The sequence below is a fragment of the Synchiropus splendidus genome, chromosome 1, assembly GCF_027744825.2.
Source record: "Synchiropus splendidus isolate RoL2022-P1 chromosome 1, RoL_Sspl_1.0, whole genome shotgun sequence".
NCBI classification, from domain to species: Eukaryota; Metazoa; Chordata; class Actinopteri; order Syngnathiformes; family Callionymidae; genus Synchiropus; species Synchiropus splendidus.
The window spans coordinates 36,653,263-36,667,723 of NC_071334.1; the positions used below are offsets into that span (position 1 = coordinate 36,653,263).

The following is a 14,461-nucleotide window of genomic DNA, read 5'->3' on the forward strand; positions in this document are numbered from 1 at the left end:
ACTTTTTGGAACTGTTGTCTGCAGGATTGTGGATCAATGCACTGGGACCGAAATCGCTTCCTTCCCTATTTATAAAGTCTTGTTCTGCGCCCGAGGAAGAGATGGCTCTGTTGAAAGTGACTGCTTTTCCTTCACAGAGAGCTATCGAAGCTCAGAGGACTTCCAGATTCATGTTTTCTCCTGTCACATCAAGGAGGCTGTGAGTAAATCGGGTAGTTTAAAAACACCATCTAATTATTAAATTATTAAAGGTTACCTTATATCGCCTTATATAGTATTTAAACAGCGATCCTGAACCGCATGAAAAGTGTCTCCTGTCCCTGTGTTTAGGTCATTTAAGTATAGGTCATTCTCATATCTAGGTTGAAAAAAGAATTAAATATTATTATTCTGGATGTTTCAAGATCAAAAGTCGGGAAAAAAAAACGTTTTGAAATAGTCATATACTGATGTAGCTATGGCATTGGCAGGAGATGCGGTAGTTGCTTTTCCATATAGGTTTGCTGTTTCCAGTTTAACATGCGAACAAAGTTGTCTCATTTTATTAGCTTTGTTAGATTTGTTTCTTCCTTACACCCTTACATCCCTAATATATTAGTTGTGTATTATTGTCTGCATGTCATCTGTGATTTCCATACATTGACTCAGACCTCCTCAACCAGGTCAGCCGCATCTTGTACAGCTTTTCCACAACCTTCCGCCGATTGTCCCGCCCGACATACATGAGGGACTCGTTGCTGCCCAGCCCTCCTGACAGTGACCTTTATACTTTCACTGTCTCCTTGGAGATTAAGGAGGATGATGGCAAAGGCAACTTTAGGTACCAGGTTTACACATGAACACACGCATCCAAATTCAGTGACTTATTCAATGATTTTGTCACAGCGTTTTATATATATATATATATTTGAATATATATGATTGAATTAAATGCGTAAGTGACATGTTTTAAGTTGGACATGTTTGAAATGGTGTCAATCAAAACAATAAATAGTCTTCAACAAACGACACAATTCATATGGTTAAAACTGCTGAATGTCTGACTGTTTAAAAAAAAAAACATAAATCAGTGTATTAATGACCGTAATACCAAATATATCAGCATTTTAATGATGTTGGTATCATAATGCTGCCTAGACTACCCCAAACTGAATTGTATTCCTTCTCCTTCACTCCTCTCCACAGTTCAGTTCCGAAGGACAGAGACAAGTTCTATTTCAAGCTGCGACAGAGTGTCCAGAAAAAGGTCATTATTTCAGTCCAGCAGATGTGCAACAAGAAACTCGACATTGAGAGGTGAGCTGGAGATGCAAATATGTCTCAAGATTAGAATCATTGGTACTAAATATTGTTGATCTCTTAATTCACATTTCGAATTTCCTGGAGTTCATGCATCATTATGAACCCCCCCCATACATTATATCCCCGAAAACCAGAAAGACACTGATAGCGCATACCTCCGCCACGCCTCTTATTTGCTACCACACTGGCTCTTTTGTTCATTCATGATCTTGATCAATTTATTTTGCGTGTGTGTGCCCTGCAATGGACTGGCGACCTGTCCAGGGTGTATTCTGTCTCTCGCCCAATGACTGCTAGGGTAGGCTACAGCACTCCCTGCAACCCTGAACAGGACTAACCGGTGCTTAACTGACGATGTTTGTATGTATGGTAAAATACTCAGAATGTAATGACCTCAAACATACAGCAGATGGCAATAATGCTGCACAGTTCCCACAACAGACACAAGAAGAGGCTTCTCAGCGGGACGTGAACCCCATTTCTTCTCATTGAAAATCAATGGGTGAATATCAGAGTTAATAAAGGGGGAATACTACAATAACCTGGAACTTTTCACCCGTAGGTATCTCAGAACACAGTTTATTAACACAGATCGTGTCTTAAAAAATAATTTCATGAAGGCACTTTTGTTTTATCCACATACCGAATTTGAGCCAAATACTTCCTGGAGTCCCTCAGGTCTGTGTTTAATGCTGCAAATGCACGGTTGCACAAAACAAGTGGGTAATCTTCACTGCGCTGTTTATTCACCCTGTTTTTCCTTACTGCTTATTAATTTCTCGATCAGACAGATACACACTTTAGTTTTCTTTATTGCAAGAACAGCCTCTCCTTTATGGGTCCAGAATTGACTTGAGACCGAATTTTAAATAATTCTGTGCTAAACATTTTCTCCATATCACTAGACCTTTCTAAACTGACTGTTGCAAACAAATGCAGATTTTAATGCATTATTTTGTGATGTTTACATGAGTCGGATTTTTTTTTTTCATGGTCATATTTGGTGAAAAAGAAATTGCATTTCAAATACTAGTAAACCAAAGACATAGGTGTTGTTATTTTGTGGTCACATCATTCATGAACTATTTTTAATAGTTTTTTATTTGGTTTTTTTCAGCTACTATTGGTTTCCCTGACTCTGCAATCTTTACTGGGTTATGGGTTCTGCTAAACTAGTGGAGATTGCTGTTTATGCTATATCAGATTCTCAGGTGTAAAGTGAATTTATACATGTATTTATTGATGTACTTTACATGCACAGAAATGCAATTTGTTTTCAAATGTAAAAACAAAAGTATATCAGGATTGTTGATTCCATGGTGCTATATTTTAGACATGGTGTTTCCTCAGGTCAAACTAAGGCTGTGCGGTATTACCTATAACTTTTTATGAATGCAATCCTTTCATTGTATATATCCCGGTATAAATTTAGCTCCTTTAATGACACCAGTGTTGTCATGAGAAGCAAAGCTCTCACTGTGGATGCATACAAGCAGAAGAGCTTGCGCTCCTGATTCACGGTACAATGATAGGTTCTGTATTTATTCGCTGATTAATATTTGTCCAATAGCCTGTCTGCATCAAGCCATCCACAATCATTAAGAAGATACAAATTAATTTCATTAAAACCATTCATGCCACGCACCCAAAGACTAGACTACTTTTTAGCGTTACTTTTCATGCAACTAACAATGAAGATTGGATTTACATTCTGTGCTTCTCTCAGGTGCTTTGGGATGCTACTAAGTCCTGGCCAGAAGGTGACCAACAGTGACATGCATCTAGTTGAGATGGTGAGGCCACTACTAATGAACAAAATGTGTTTTGTTCACTTCCCAGCTGGATGTCCAGTCTGTTGAATTTTGTCATATTCGTTTTGTGGAACTTCCCGACAGCACAGAATTGCTGACAAGTAACTATCATTACAGGAGTCAATGGGGAAGACCCCTGATGGAAAAGGGTATGTGATCACAGGAAAGTGGAACCCAAATATCAGTGCTTTCCAACTGCTGAATGAAGACACACCTAAAGGTGAGGCGCTTGTGGCAGCTAGCATTTGTGCAAAAATATTATGGATACCTATATATATATGCCCTCTAAGATACCCAAGTTTATACCAAAACCACAGTTTATTAGATTCAGGTGGCTGACGAACGGTGCCCCTGACTCCAAAACGGCGACAGATTCCATTGTTTCCGTTTCATGTAAACAACAGCTGAGAAAGTATGGTCATCTAGCTGTGTGAAATTAATAATTATTTCTTATGTGAATGTCACACTCGGACCGGCGGGTATTGCAAAGTGTCATCTGTGTTAACAGCCTGCTGCTGAGGAACCAGCAGTCTCACTTTCACGAGTCCGGAAAACTCACCGTACTCCATCAAGTGCTGGTGCTTTAAATGGCATGTTTCATTTGAAGGCGCCTCCCTTCACAGCATTTTCCCGTGCATGTGCATGTGAAAGACCCTCCGCAGCAGGCAATCACCAATCACGCTGAAATCGGCCAATCAAGATCGGTGACCGACCGATCGATCGGAACATCCCTAATTCTTACACAAGGCTTTGCAACCAGTTGCAGTGTCAGACATGTTTTCTGAAATGAATAGCGTTTTTATGCATATGGTCAACAATGAATTTGATCTTTCCGATCCGCCTGGCTCTCCTGAGAGACGCACAATATTTGCTCGGTATTGCTCCATTCCTTTTTAACACTTAACATCCAAACCATGTGCTAAAATGATATACCATTAGATGCGTTTTCATCCGTCAGGTATGATTTAACTGCTTTTAACAAGGCTTGCACATTTGAAGGTTTACGTTTGACTTGATGGTAGTGATGCAGTGTAATTAAACTGTTACCATGTAATAAAAATTGATGTTAAACTCTTTTCTCCATTCCAGATAAGCAGGTATACATGACTGTTGCAGTGGACCTAGTTGTGACTGAGGTTGTGGAGCCTGTCCGATTCCTCCTGGAAACTCTGGTCAGGGTTTATCCGTCCAATGAGCGCTTCTGGTACTTTAGCCGGAAAACTTTCAGTGAGACCTTCTACCTTAAACTACGCCAGGTGTGTTTGTGGTACTTTGTATTCAAGTCTTTTTTTTCCTAGAGAATCCCTATTTGATTTGTATGGATGTAGAAATCTCTCTCTCTTTTGCCACAGAAGTCAGGGGACAGTTGTTGTTATTCAGGCCCGTCAACTCAGCACTCGGCTTTATATTGCAATGTGGCTTCTTTGTATGTAACCAGACGAGTCCCTCATGCTGACACATTTGTGCTGCAACTGGCTGCTCCCTTACACACACCCTTGCTGTGCAGTTGCTCCTTCATTTGACTTGGTTATGGCTTTACTTGACGGGCTGCTTAAAATGTGTATTATGGAGGACCCGGGGAGGTGAATGAATAGCATAGAGCAGGGGTGTCCAAACTCTTCCAGAAAGGGCCAGGGGTGCTGGTTTTTGTTCCAACCCTTCAAGAGGACACCACTTCTCCAATCAGATTACTGAAGACTGTAATCACTTGCTGCTCAGTCTGGTGTTGCTCAATTCAGCTGAATCATTGGTTAAACTGTGTCCTTGATCGGTTGGAACAAAAACTTGCGCCACAGCAGCCTTTTGAGGGCCGTCTGACTTGGAGGATTGATGACACGCTGCTAGGAATTGTTCTTAAGCACTCCCTTGTTCAGTTATTCCCCATATCCTTTGATTAGTAGGTAAAGGTTTGTAAGACTCCATGTGTTGTCAGGTCGGCAGTGTTTTGGAGTATAAATTATAAGAAGTTATTTTTTGTCAAACCCTTTTTCAACTAGGCCACACTCAGTTTTCTTCTTGACCCTCCCCCACCAGTGCTCCTGTCCTTGTTGTGGCCATGTTGATTGGGAATATTCTGGGATTGGGTATGCTCTTCCTTTCAGAAGCCCTCCATTGTGTCTTTTTTCCTGATGAGTTCATTTGGATTCACAGATACCTTTTTTTATCCAGCCTATACTTTCAGGTGTCTCTCTCTTAAAACAACTGTGACTGCGTCCTCCTTGTTATATTTGACCTGGACAGTCAAACCCATTTATTTTAACCCATTCTGTTTCTTTCCTTCAGTTTCCAAAATGTGCTTGAGAATTATTTTACTTGCATCTTCAAAAATACCTTAACTACTTTAGGGAGTTTGGTGAGCAGTGCTCTGCAGGGATTTTTTGGGGTTTTTCGTGGCGGTAACAATAGGCTCTGCCTCATGATTGGTGTGTGGTTAATTAACAGTGGCAGTCTGACTGGCATGCATGATCGCCTCTGGAGTTATCTCCTCAGTTTACGAAAGCGCGTAGAACTGGTGCTGTGGTTAAGAGCCAATTAAAAGATATTATTGTGCAGCGGCTTTTTGTGGAAGATGGGAATCAGCCCAACACAAACGTTTTTGCTCAGCAGTTGGCTGTTTAAACTTACTGCATTCAAACAGACAAGAACCTCAACAGTTAATAATACCATTTTACCTGCTCTTAACAGTCGCACAGAAATGCCGTCATTGTGAACCCTTGATATGAATTGGTAAAACCAATCCTCCACTTCTGATTATTTAAAATCTGTGTTAAATTACTTACATTTTTCCCAAGGTTTGGTTATTTGTTGTCTATGAGCACAAATAACTACATTAGGCCATTGTATAGCAAAGTTAGCATATACACTAAGTTATGTCCCAAAATAGGTCAGACTGTGTATTTCCAAGTGTGTGCTCTTATCACAGGTTTGAGATGGTCATTAGACGCTGTGCGAGTGTATCCCGATCAATGCAGCTTATTGATCCATTCCACCTAGATGGGAGTGCAGCTGCACAAAAGTCATAGAGTGGCCCAGAAATAAACATCAGTAGCTTTTGACAACCCAATGTCAGGGCAACTTTTGTTTAAAGTAATGAAAGTTTTTTTTTTTCTCTTCCTGTGACTTTAGCACACAGCAGAGAGAGTGGGTCAGGGTGATACTGTCTATGAGGTGGTCAGTCTGAAGAGGGAGGCAGATGGAACTGTCGAAGAGCATCCGGTTACGCCCACTGAGGAAGAGGAGGCTGATGAAGGTAACCACTTTTTTTCCCCAAATTGGCTACACTGCTTAGCTTATCCGGTCCTTTTAAGGACAGTGAGACCTCAGTCAGAGCTAATGACATACCACAAATAATTCATTTGATAGCGTGACCCCTGAACAATGAGTCTGCTGCCCCACGGTGCACTGTTTCTTCCAAGCCAGGATTGATTGAAGAATTCACCTTCACTTACTTTAAGCTGGCTGTGAATTCCACAACCGCCTCAATGTCAGATAAGGAAAGCAATGAGCCACCACAATAACAAAAAAACTGCAGATTTTCTTAATATCATACGTCATTGAAGTGTAGTTTTATCTTATCTTTCCAAACTAAACTAAAAACACATCATCGTTAAGCAGGGTTTATTTACATTAAATGGCCGTTGAGAGTATTTTTGCCCCTGTAGTATAACTGACTTGTGCCACCCAAGCATCCATAACAATATCCCTTTTGATCTTTCGATGTTTGCTTATCCTAACATTGTGAAGCAGAATTCACCAAGTGTTGGATTGGCTATGGCTGTTGATGTGTTGTCACGATAGACAGACATGCTTATTGACTTTTGTCAGAGCAAATTGTTTCTAAGGATATATTGTCTACTTGGAAGGCCTATTGGCAGAATGAAATACAGAATCATGTCACCGGCTGAAAGTCATAAGTGAAGTAATTTCAGCAGAGCAGCCATTCTGACACCTTTTCTCCAAAGGATTCCTCCTTCTGTTTTGTTGAAAAAAATGGAGCCTTAGCTCAGGTTTATTGTGCGCATTAACAAATACACTCCGAGCTGTGATGCCACATCATGTGAGCACACGCATTCAATTCATTCCATTTTTTCATCTGCCCACAGCCTTTAGTGTAGAAGTTGACCCTTAGGGTGACACCATACTTTTCTGTTCTTTAACAGCTGACGCTCTAGTTGTTGCTTATTGTGATCATTGTTTTACTTGTGTGGATGCCCGATACATTTAACACATGGTCACGTCTGCATTGTCATTAACCAGCTGAGCGTTAGCTGTATGTTGTTCTGTTTATCTTTTGATTGGCCACTGGAAGACTCCCTTGTGTCAAACTGAGCGGTTGCTAGTTTGTCTGAGTGAGAAAAAATAAAATTGGGATTAATAATGCATTTAAAAATGTTTTATGCTATAATTCTTTGGTCCTGGTTATTCTTGGCGCAATGGTAATGCATGGTGATATTCAGCAATCCAACAGTTGCAGGCCAGAATTTAATTTGTTTAATGTTGTCAAAGTGTCTTATTTTTAAAGTAAATCCCGTTTCACAGTAATCCTTTGATGAATGCACATTGCCTCTCCAGATTATAAGGTAACAGTGATGTGCTTCAGCTGTGCACACATTCCCTTTCATCAGTTTGTAGTGGCGTTACATTGGGCTCGTTCACCATGTGGCTTTAGCAATTTGGTGGCAGGAGCAGCAGCTTTGTGCTGCTTATGACTGATGTGAAAAGGTTGCTCAAGCTTTTATGAAGACCTGAGTCTCCTGTTGACGTGTTCAGCATTTACAGAAGTTGCCAAACATTAGGCTTGGGGTGCGTGGCAGTGGTGTTTTTTAATGTCAAGGAATCTGGAATGAGGCGTCTTGATGTTGAAGTACAAGTTTGTGATTTTTTTTTTGTTGTTGGGATAGTGCATGGTAATGAACACATAAAATATATACATGTAAACATGCCACACTAGATTGTAGCCATTGGCTAATTTCCATCTGTTGTCCCCAGACACATCAAAGGAAAATGAGAAAAGCAGTGATTAAGATCAGGACAGTTTACAAAAGTTTATAGAAATAAGATTATAAGTATGGGTTATGGTTGCAAGATTGATTTGCTTTGAGACAGTTTTTTGGTTTAGTCTTGAAGGTGTCTGGTAACGTGTTCCAGATGTAACAGACTGTTCGTCTGTAGGGAGAATTCAAATAAAGTTCTTTATAGTACAGAGAAAGTAATTTGGAGACTTGAACCATTTTAATTTTTTTCGTAGGATGCATATTTCACCTCATGGATGTCTATCAACCAGCCATTCATTTATTTATGCTCATTTAACTCATTCCTTACTTCTACATACAGCAATGGCTCAAATGGTATTTTCTGTTGATCTTTGAAAAGTAAAATGGACAAGTCAATTTGTATTTTGTAACAGTTGCGTAAAATAATTCAAGAGCAGAGTAAATTGTCTGATCATTTGTCGACTCGAAGCAATCAATATAGGAAATTGATGATTGTCATCCCTAGGTGTGGCGGTGATTGTATTTTATGCAGTACACCAGAATGCTTATCCTTGTAGCCCATAACAAGTCTCATGGAAATCAATGCTACTTTTGACCTTTTCATCCTTCTCCAGATATATTGGTACAACAGAAAACAATTCTGTATTTGTCTGTTTGTACACAATTGATGTACCACTACTGTTGAGTGCCGGAAAATTGTGGAAAGCACCTTGAACGCGCTTCATGGCGCTCACCAGCACTTAAATGTCACTGGAATTCATGTCAACAGTATAGAGGGAATTGTACTGTAATAAACATGAATTAATTAAACACCAAGTCATTGTGTAAAACTTGCACTGAGACACACAATTGTCTAAGTTTTGTTCTGTAATTCATCCATAGATAGTGACAGTGAACTCTCAAGTGGGACAGGAGATGTTTCTAAAGACTGTCCAGAGAAGATTTTGGAGTCCTGGGGCGGTGTGCTCAACAGATGGTAATATTATAAGACCAAGAATTCAATTATTATTATTTTTTTTTTTATCAACACAAAGTACTATAATGGGACACTATTGAATTTATTACACTCTTAGCTGTTGAACAAACTTGAAACGTACTTTTATTTTCCGCTTATTAGGCATGGTAACCTGTCGAGCCGTCCGAAGGGCTTGTCCTCGTTGGTTCGCAGTGGCATTCCCGAGGCACTCAGAGCTGAAGTCTGGCAGCTGCTGGCTGGTTGTCATGACAACCACGACCTCCTGGAGCAATACCGCATCCTCATCACCAAGGTAAGCAAGCACGTGTTAAAGCTGCATGTTGTTTGAGTTTGGTGATACAGGTTTGGATAGTTTTAAATGAAAATGATCTTGTTAAAAAAAAATTGTTTCCGCGCGTAGTGTCGTCCATAACATTTTCCACTTTTTGTCAAGATTTTAATAATCGGCAGTTTAAAATTAACCATTTTTTTCTAAAACTATCTAGATGGGAAGCAAGGTAAGTGTCAGTTTCAAATTGACGTATTTTGGTTACTTTAAGGTGAAGCTTGGTGATGTCATTACATAATAGAAAACATTTTTTTTTACTGTTGGCTGATGATCTCAGATAAGGACAGATACAATGTTTTATTGTAGTGCCATTGGCAAGTGTAAGCTTGCTGGTGGCAGGTTCACAGTTTACCTGTTCTGTTGCATATTGGGATTTTGGAAAAATGCCCTATGGAGTATGAGTGTATATTCATGTTCACTCATGAAATATTGACGTCTTAAACTCACGATTTAATAAATACATGTCTTTATTCATTCACACGTGCACGCTCATACACACACCCAGACACTTCTAGTTGCACTTTGTTTGCACTCTCATTGTCAACTAAACACTTATGTTGTTTTTTGTAATTTGTTGTATTTCATACATAGTTAAATGTCATATATGTCACCGCACGGGCTGCCGAGTAATGACATTTCAATCCTCTACATGCAATGCATATGGCACAAATGACAATAAATCTACCTTACCTTACATAGCCATATTGAAACTGCTATATCTACTGTATAATATACTTGATATGGTCGACCTGTCATTGGCTTCAGCCAAATAAACTAATCCGTCTCAAGACACGTTTCACTGCTGACACCGTATGAATGAACTCTGCATAGACACTTAACAATGGTGAATTCTATAATTTCTGTCACAGTGAAACTGTGCCGGTCCTTGCAACACCTCAGTCTACGTCATTCTAATAGAATTTGATTCATGAAATAAATGAAGTAATAATAAATTAAGATTTACCAACACACAAGGCCTTCTCATTACCTAAATTATACCTTAGTTTTCAGTGCAAATCCTGAGCCAAGAAACTGCAGTACATGGATTAGACATAAACAAAAAACACCCCGATCTGTTTCATTTGACGGGCTTGGCCATGTTCTCTCTCTTCACTTGAGGTAGAGAGAATGGTGAAATTCACTCTTACAAGAGGGATGAGTTTACTATCAGACTGGTTGACAAAGAAAAGAGAGAAGGTTAAGAGGAAAAAGATTGTTCTTGATGAGTCACATTTGTCTGGTGGTTTTGCATTAGATGTGCATATTCCTGTCATTTGTTGCTAGATTAGTTTTGTTCCCCTTATATATTTTGCCTAGCAGTTGGTGCCTTTATTGAAAAAAAAACCAAACATCTATATATTTGGGCACATGTCTTTCCATCTTTTCATGCCTTGGTTCTCCCCTCAGTTCATTTCATGAAGCTAATTTATTCTCATTTGGCCGTCTGGTACACACCCACATCCTTTTGTCGTGCAGGAGTAGTGATGGTATTGATAGGCGGGTGGTGTTGCTATTAATAGCTGCAACATTTGAATAGGAGAGGAGGAATGTGGAGGAAGGCAGAAAATGGGGGACACTGGCACAAAACCGTAATACCGATGATGACTGATGGATGAACTGGTATTTCTGTTAGTTTTGAGATAAGTTCATTACAATTTAAATGAGGAGAACAACTGCAGTTCCATGTGAAATGGTCTGTGCTAGATCTGTTCATGTGTTATGTTCAAGTTTGTTTAATTATGGGGCACTACTCATAGCACTGTGACCACCTGTCTGATATGGCGTGCTCTAAAGATAACGGCACCAATTAATGTTACACAAATTCCACATATCTGGCAAAATGGGTAGAATGGACTTAAAGAAAAATGAGGAGAGAAAATGTAAGACAAGCGGCGCAGTTCAATTCGAGAAAAGGGACATGGTTATTTCCTGCCGGTTTACCATGCTCAAAAAGAACATAACATATCTTGACACTTTGAAGCATATGTTCCAGTATGAAATGGTGACCCTCAACAAATCAAGGAGCACTTCACAGAAAAGTAGAAAATATGAAAGCTATATGGAGGCGCCCAGACAAGTTTGAAGATTGGTAATGTTGAAATGTCATTGAAGAACGGGTGATTTAAACACCACGCTGTTGACGTTACCCTGATGTTTTGGTTGGCGTTTCACTGGTAAAATCTCACCAACACCTACAGCTCCCTGGAGATGAACACACTGAACGTGTGCCATCACACTACTACAGCTTTGAAAAATGTCACAACTTGCGCACAGGGTGATTAACCTGAGTACTTTTCTTACAGATACTGTACTAAAAAGAACTTGCGAGACAGATGTTTAGCCAGCGGTAAAGCAGCCACTCATTCTCGTTATCCACTGACTAGTAATGATCTGTCATGTGTCGTGTTGGTAGGTGTGTATCTCTCTTTCTGGTTAGAAGTTGAGGCCCACAGTGTGGAATGCAAGACATTTCTTTTCAAGCTCCAACAGTGTACATTCAAAGCCCCTAATGCCCTGAAATGGGCACGATATGCAAGCTTTAAGATGTGTAGTGTTTTTCTTATTTGTTTTACTTACTTGAAGGATGAGTTCTTCTTTAATGCCATTAGTTGGTCATCATTGCATTTTAGCAAATCACCGGTCACCCATACTTGCCGAAGTAGAATACTGTACCCAGTGTGCGAAGAATAAGTTAGCCGGCTGTTCCAAAAACAAAAGACAAGGAAAGCTCCTGGCCTGGACGCGGTGTGTCACCCTCCTGCCTTTAAAGCCTGTGCTGACGAGCTGGCTCTGGTCTTCACCAACGTGTTCAACAGTTTCCTGATGAAGTGTGAAGTCCCCTCCATCTTCAAACACTCCACCATCGTACCCGCCCCGAAGAAAGCCTTCATCACGGGGCTGAAGGACTACAGACCGGTGGCTCTGATGTCTGACTAGTGTTGAGCCACCTGAAGACCTTAACTGGGCCCCTGCTTGACCTTATGCAGTTTGCTTATTGAGCCTATAGGTCTGTGGATGATGCTGTCAACATTGCACTGCACCACATCCTGCAGCATGTGGACAGCTCAGGGAACTATGTCAGTATCTTGTTTGTGGATTTCAGTTCGGCCTCCAATACCATAGTCCCCGCATTCCTCTCCTCCAAACTCTCCCAGATGAGCGTTTCTGGACCCATCTGTCAGTGGATCACCAGTTTCCTGACAGAGAGAAGACAACAGTTGAGAGCGGTAGATGTCACCTTCACTATTCGGACTGTCAATACCGGTGCCCCACAGGGATGTGTCCTGTCACCACTGCTCATCTCTCTTTACTACGACTGCACATCTGAATACCATGCTGTCAAACTGAAGTTTACAGACGACAAAACCATCATCGACCTGATCCAAGACAGCAACAAGTCTGTATATTGGCAGGAGGTGGAGCAGCTGGTCCAGTGGTGTATCCAGCACAACCCGGAGCTAAACACGCTAAACCCCTATCACTGCCACTGGGAACAACCATCTCCCAGTACCTGAAGTGGGAAACGAACATCACCTGCCTCCTGAAGAAGGCACAGCAGGGGATGTACTTCCTTCGCCAGTTGAGGAGACATGGCCTGTCTAAGCAGCAGTCATCAGTTCATCGTCTGCTCCTCCACAACAGTGTGGTTGCGGCGGCCACACAGAAGGACAGGAGTAGACTGCAGTGGACCGTAAGGACAGCTGAGTGGATCATTGGAGCCCTGCATCCAGGACCTGTACGAGACCAGGACCACGAAGAGAGCACGGAACATCATCAAGGACTCCACTCACCCTGAATTTACCTTCTTCTGCCCCCTCCCTTCAGGCAAGCACTTCGGAGTGCTGCAGACAAAAACCACCAGGCACAAGAATAGTTTCTTCAAGTCAATGTGGTTCACAAACTGTGAACCACATTGACTGTTCATGACAGTTTTGCACTGCACTCTTTTCTCTCTTTGTACTTTCGCACAGAGACTTTGTCCTGTATATTGCATAAAAGTGTGTACATATTGTAAATATCCATTATGCATGCTATTCTTAAATGTGTGATAATTTACTGCAATCACTGAGCGTCACCATCAGCCAGGAAAGAAATCCTGTATATCATTCATTGTTACATCCACGTTATGCACATATGTAAGCATGATTTCACTGACTTTGCTGCGCTCAGCTGTGAGTCCAAGGTCTCCCATCACTCATGGATGATGGAAAAAAAAAAACTCCTTCAGGGTCTAAGTCTTGCCACTCTCAACCTCACACAAATTGACACACTTATATGTACTCCACACAATGCCCTCCTTCTTCATAGTGTCTTTCGGGAGCAGTGGCGTTTCATGGTCACATCACAGCCAAGCGGCAGATCTTCCCTTTCTCTTCTTTACATCGTATTGTGCCCTCCAGCAGTCTTTCAGACTTGCTATGACAACAATAAAAAGGACATGGCGACTATCTTTTACAAGAAAATATATGCATGCATCTAAATGGATGGCTATAGAAAGCTCTTTACCTCCCTACTGAATCTGTGGAAGGTGAAACGCGATATTTATCGGACGCTGTCATGATCGTGTATTTTTCCTGTATAAGTACAAGAAAATATACCACTATCAGTGAGAGTATGGATCTCGGGGACATCCCTGGCAAACTATTGCAAAATATATATTGCCATACAAAAGATAATCGTTAGCGGTCTCAGTTACAAGTTTCAGTTCAGATTGTGATCTGTTGCCATTATTAATGTTTATAGCGGGTCTATTGAACAGTAGTATTTATTTGAGTAGGTATGGGGTGAGAGGCTCTCTTGTAGAATAGCTGTGTGCATGTTTATGTGGGATTGCATACTAATTTACACAAGTTATTGTATCTTAAACCAGCTTGCATGGTTTTCCTGATCATCTATATTTCACCATATTTTCAACTGTTTGTTTCTTTTCACTACATCGTATATAGCTTACTCTTTTTAGTTCTTTTACACTTGTGCTATCTAGGCTTGTGTTCCGGCTAAATCTGTGCAACTGACAATTTTTAGTTCACATATGCACACTGTTGAGGTG

The 14,461-nt window shown here is 40.7% G+C and overlaps 1 protein-coding gene across 2 annotated transcripts in view; it reads left to right on the forward strand.

Moving 5' to 3' along the window:
* Positions 1–14,461, forward strand: part of rabgap1l (RAB GTPase activating protein 1-like) — a 61,725-nt gene that overhangs the window by 7,090 nt on the left and 40,174 nt on the right. For both annotated transcript variants that reach the window (XM_053855698.1, XM_053855688.1), the window contains exons 5-13: positions 25–199; positions 663–820; positions 1,186–1,296; positions 3,029–3,095; positions 3,231–3,333; positions 4,203–4,369; positions 6,240–6,363; positions 8,990–9,083; positions 9,225–9,375. In XM_053855698.1, the coding sequence (XP_053711673.1) occupies positions 25–199; positions 663–820; positions 1,186–1,296; positions 3,029–3,095; positions 3,231–3,333; positions 4,203–4,369; positions 6,240–6,363; positions 8,990–9,083; positions 9,225–9,375 (1,150 nt within the window). The remainder of the gene's footprint in view (positions 1–24; positions 200–662; positions 821–1,185; positions 1,297–3,028; positions 3,096–3,230; positions 3,334–4,202; positions 4,370–6,239; positions 6,364–8,989; positions 9,084–9,224; positions 9,376–14,461) is intronic.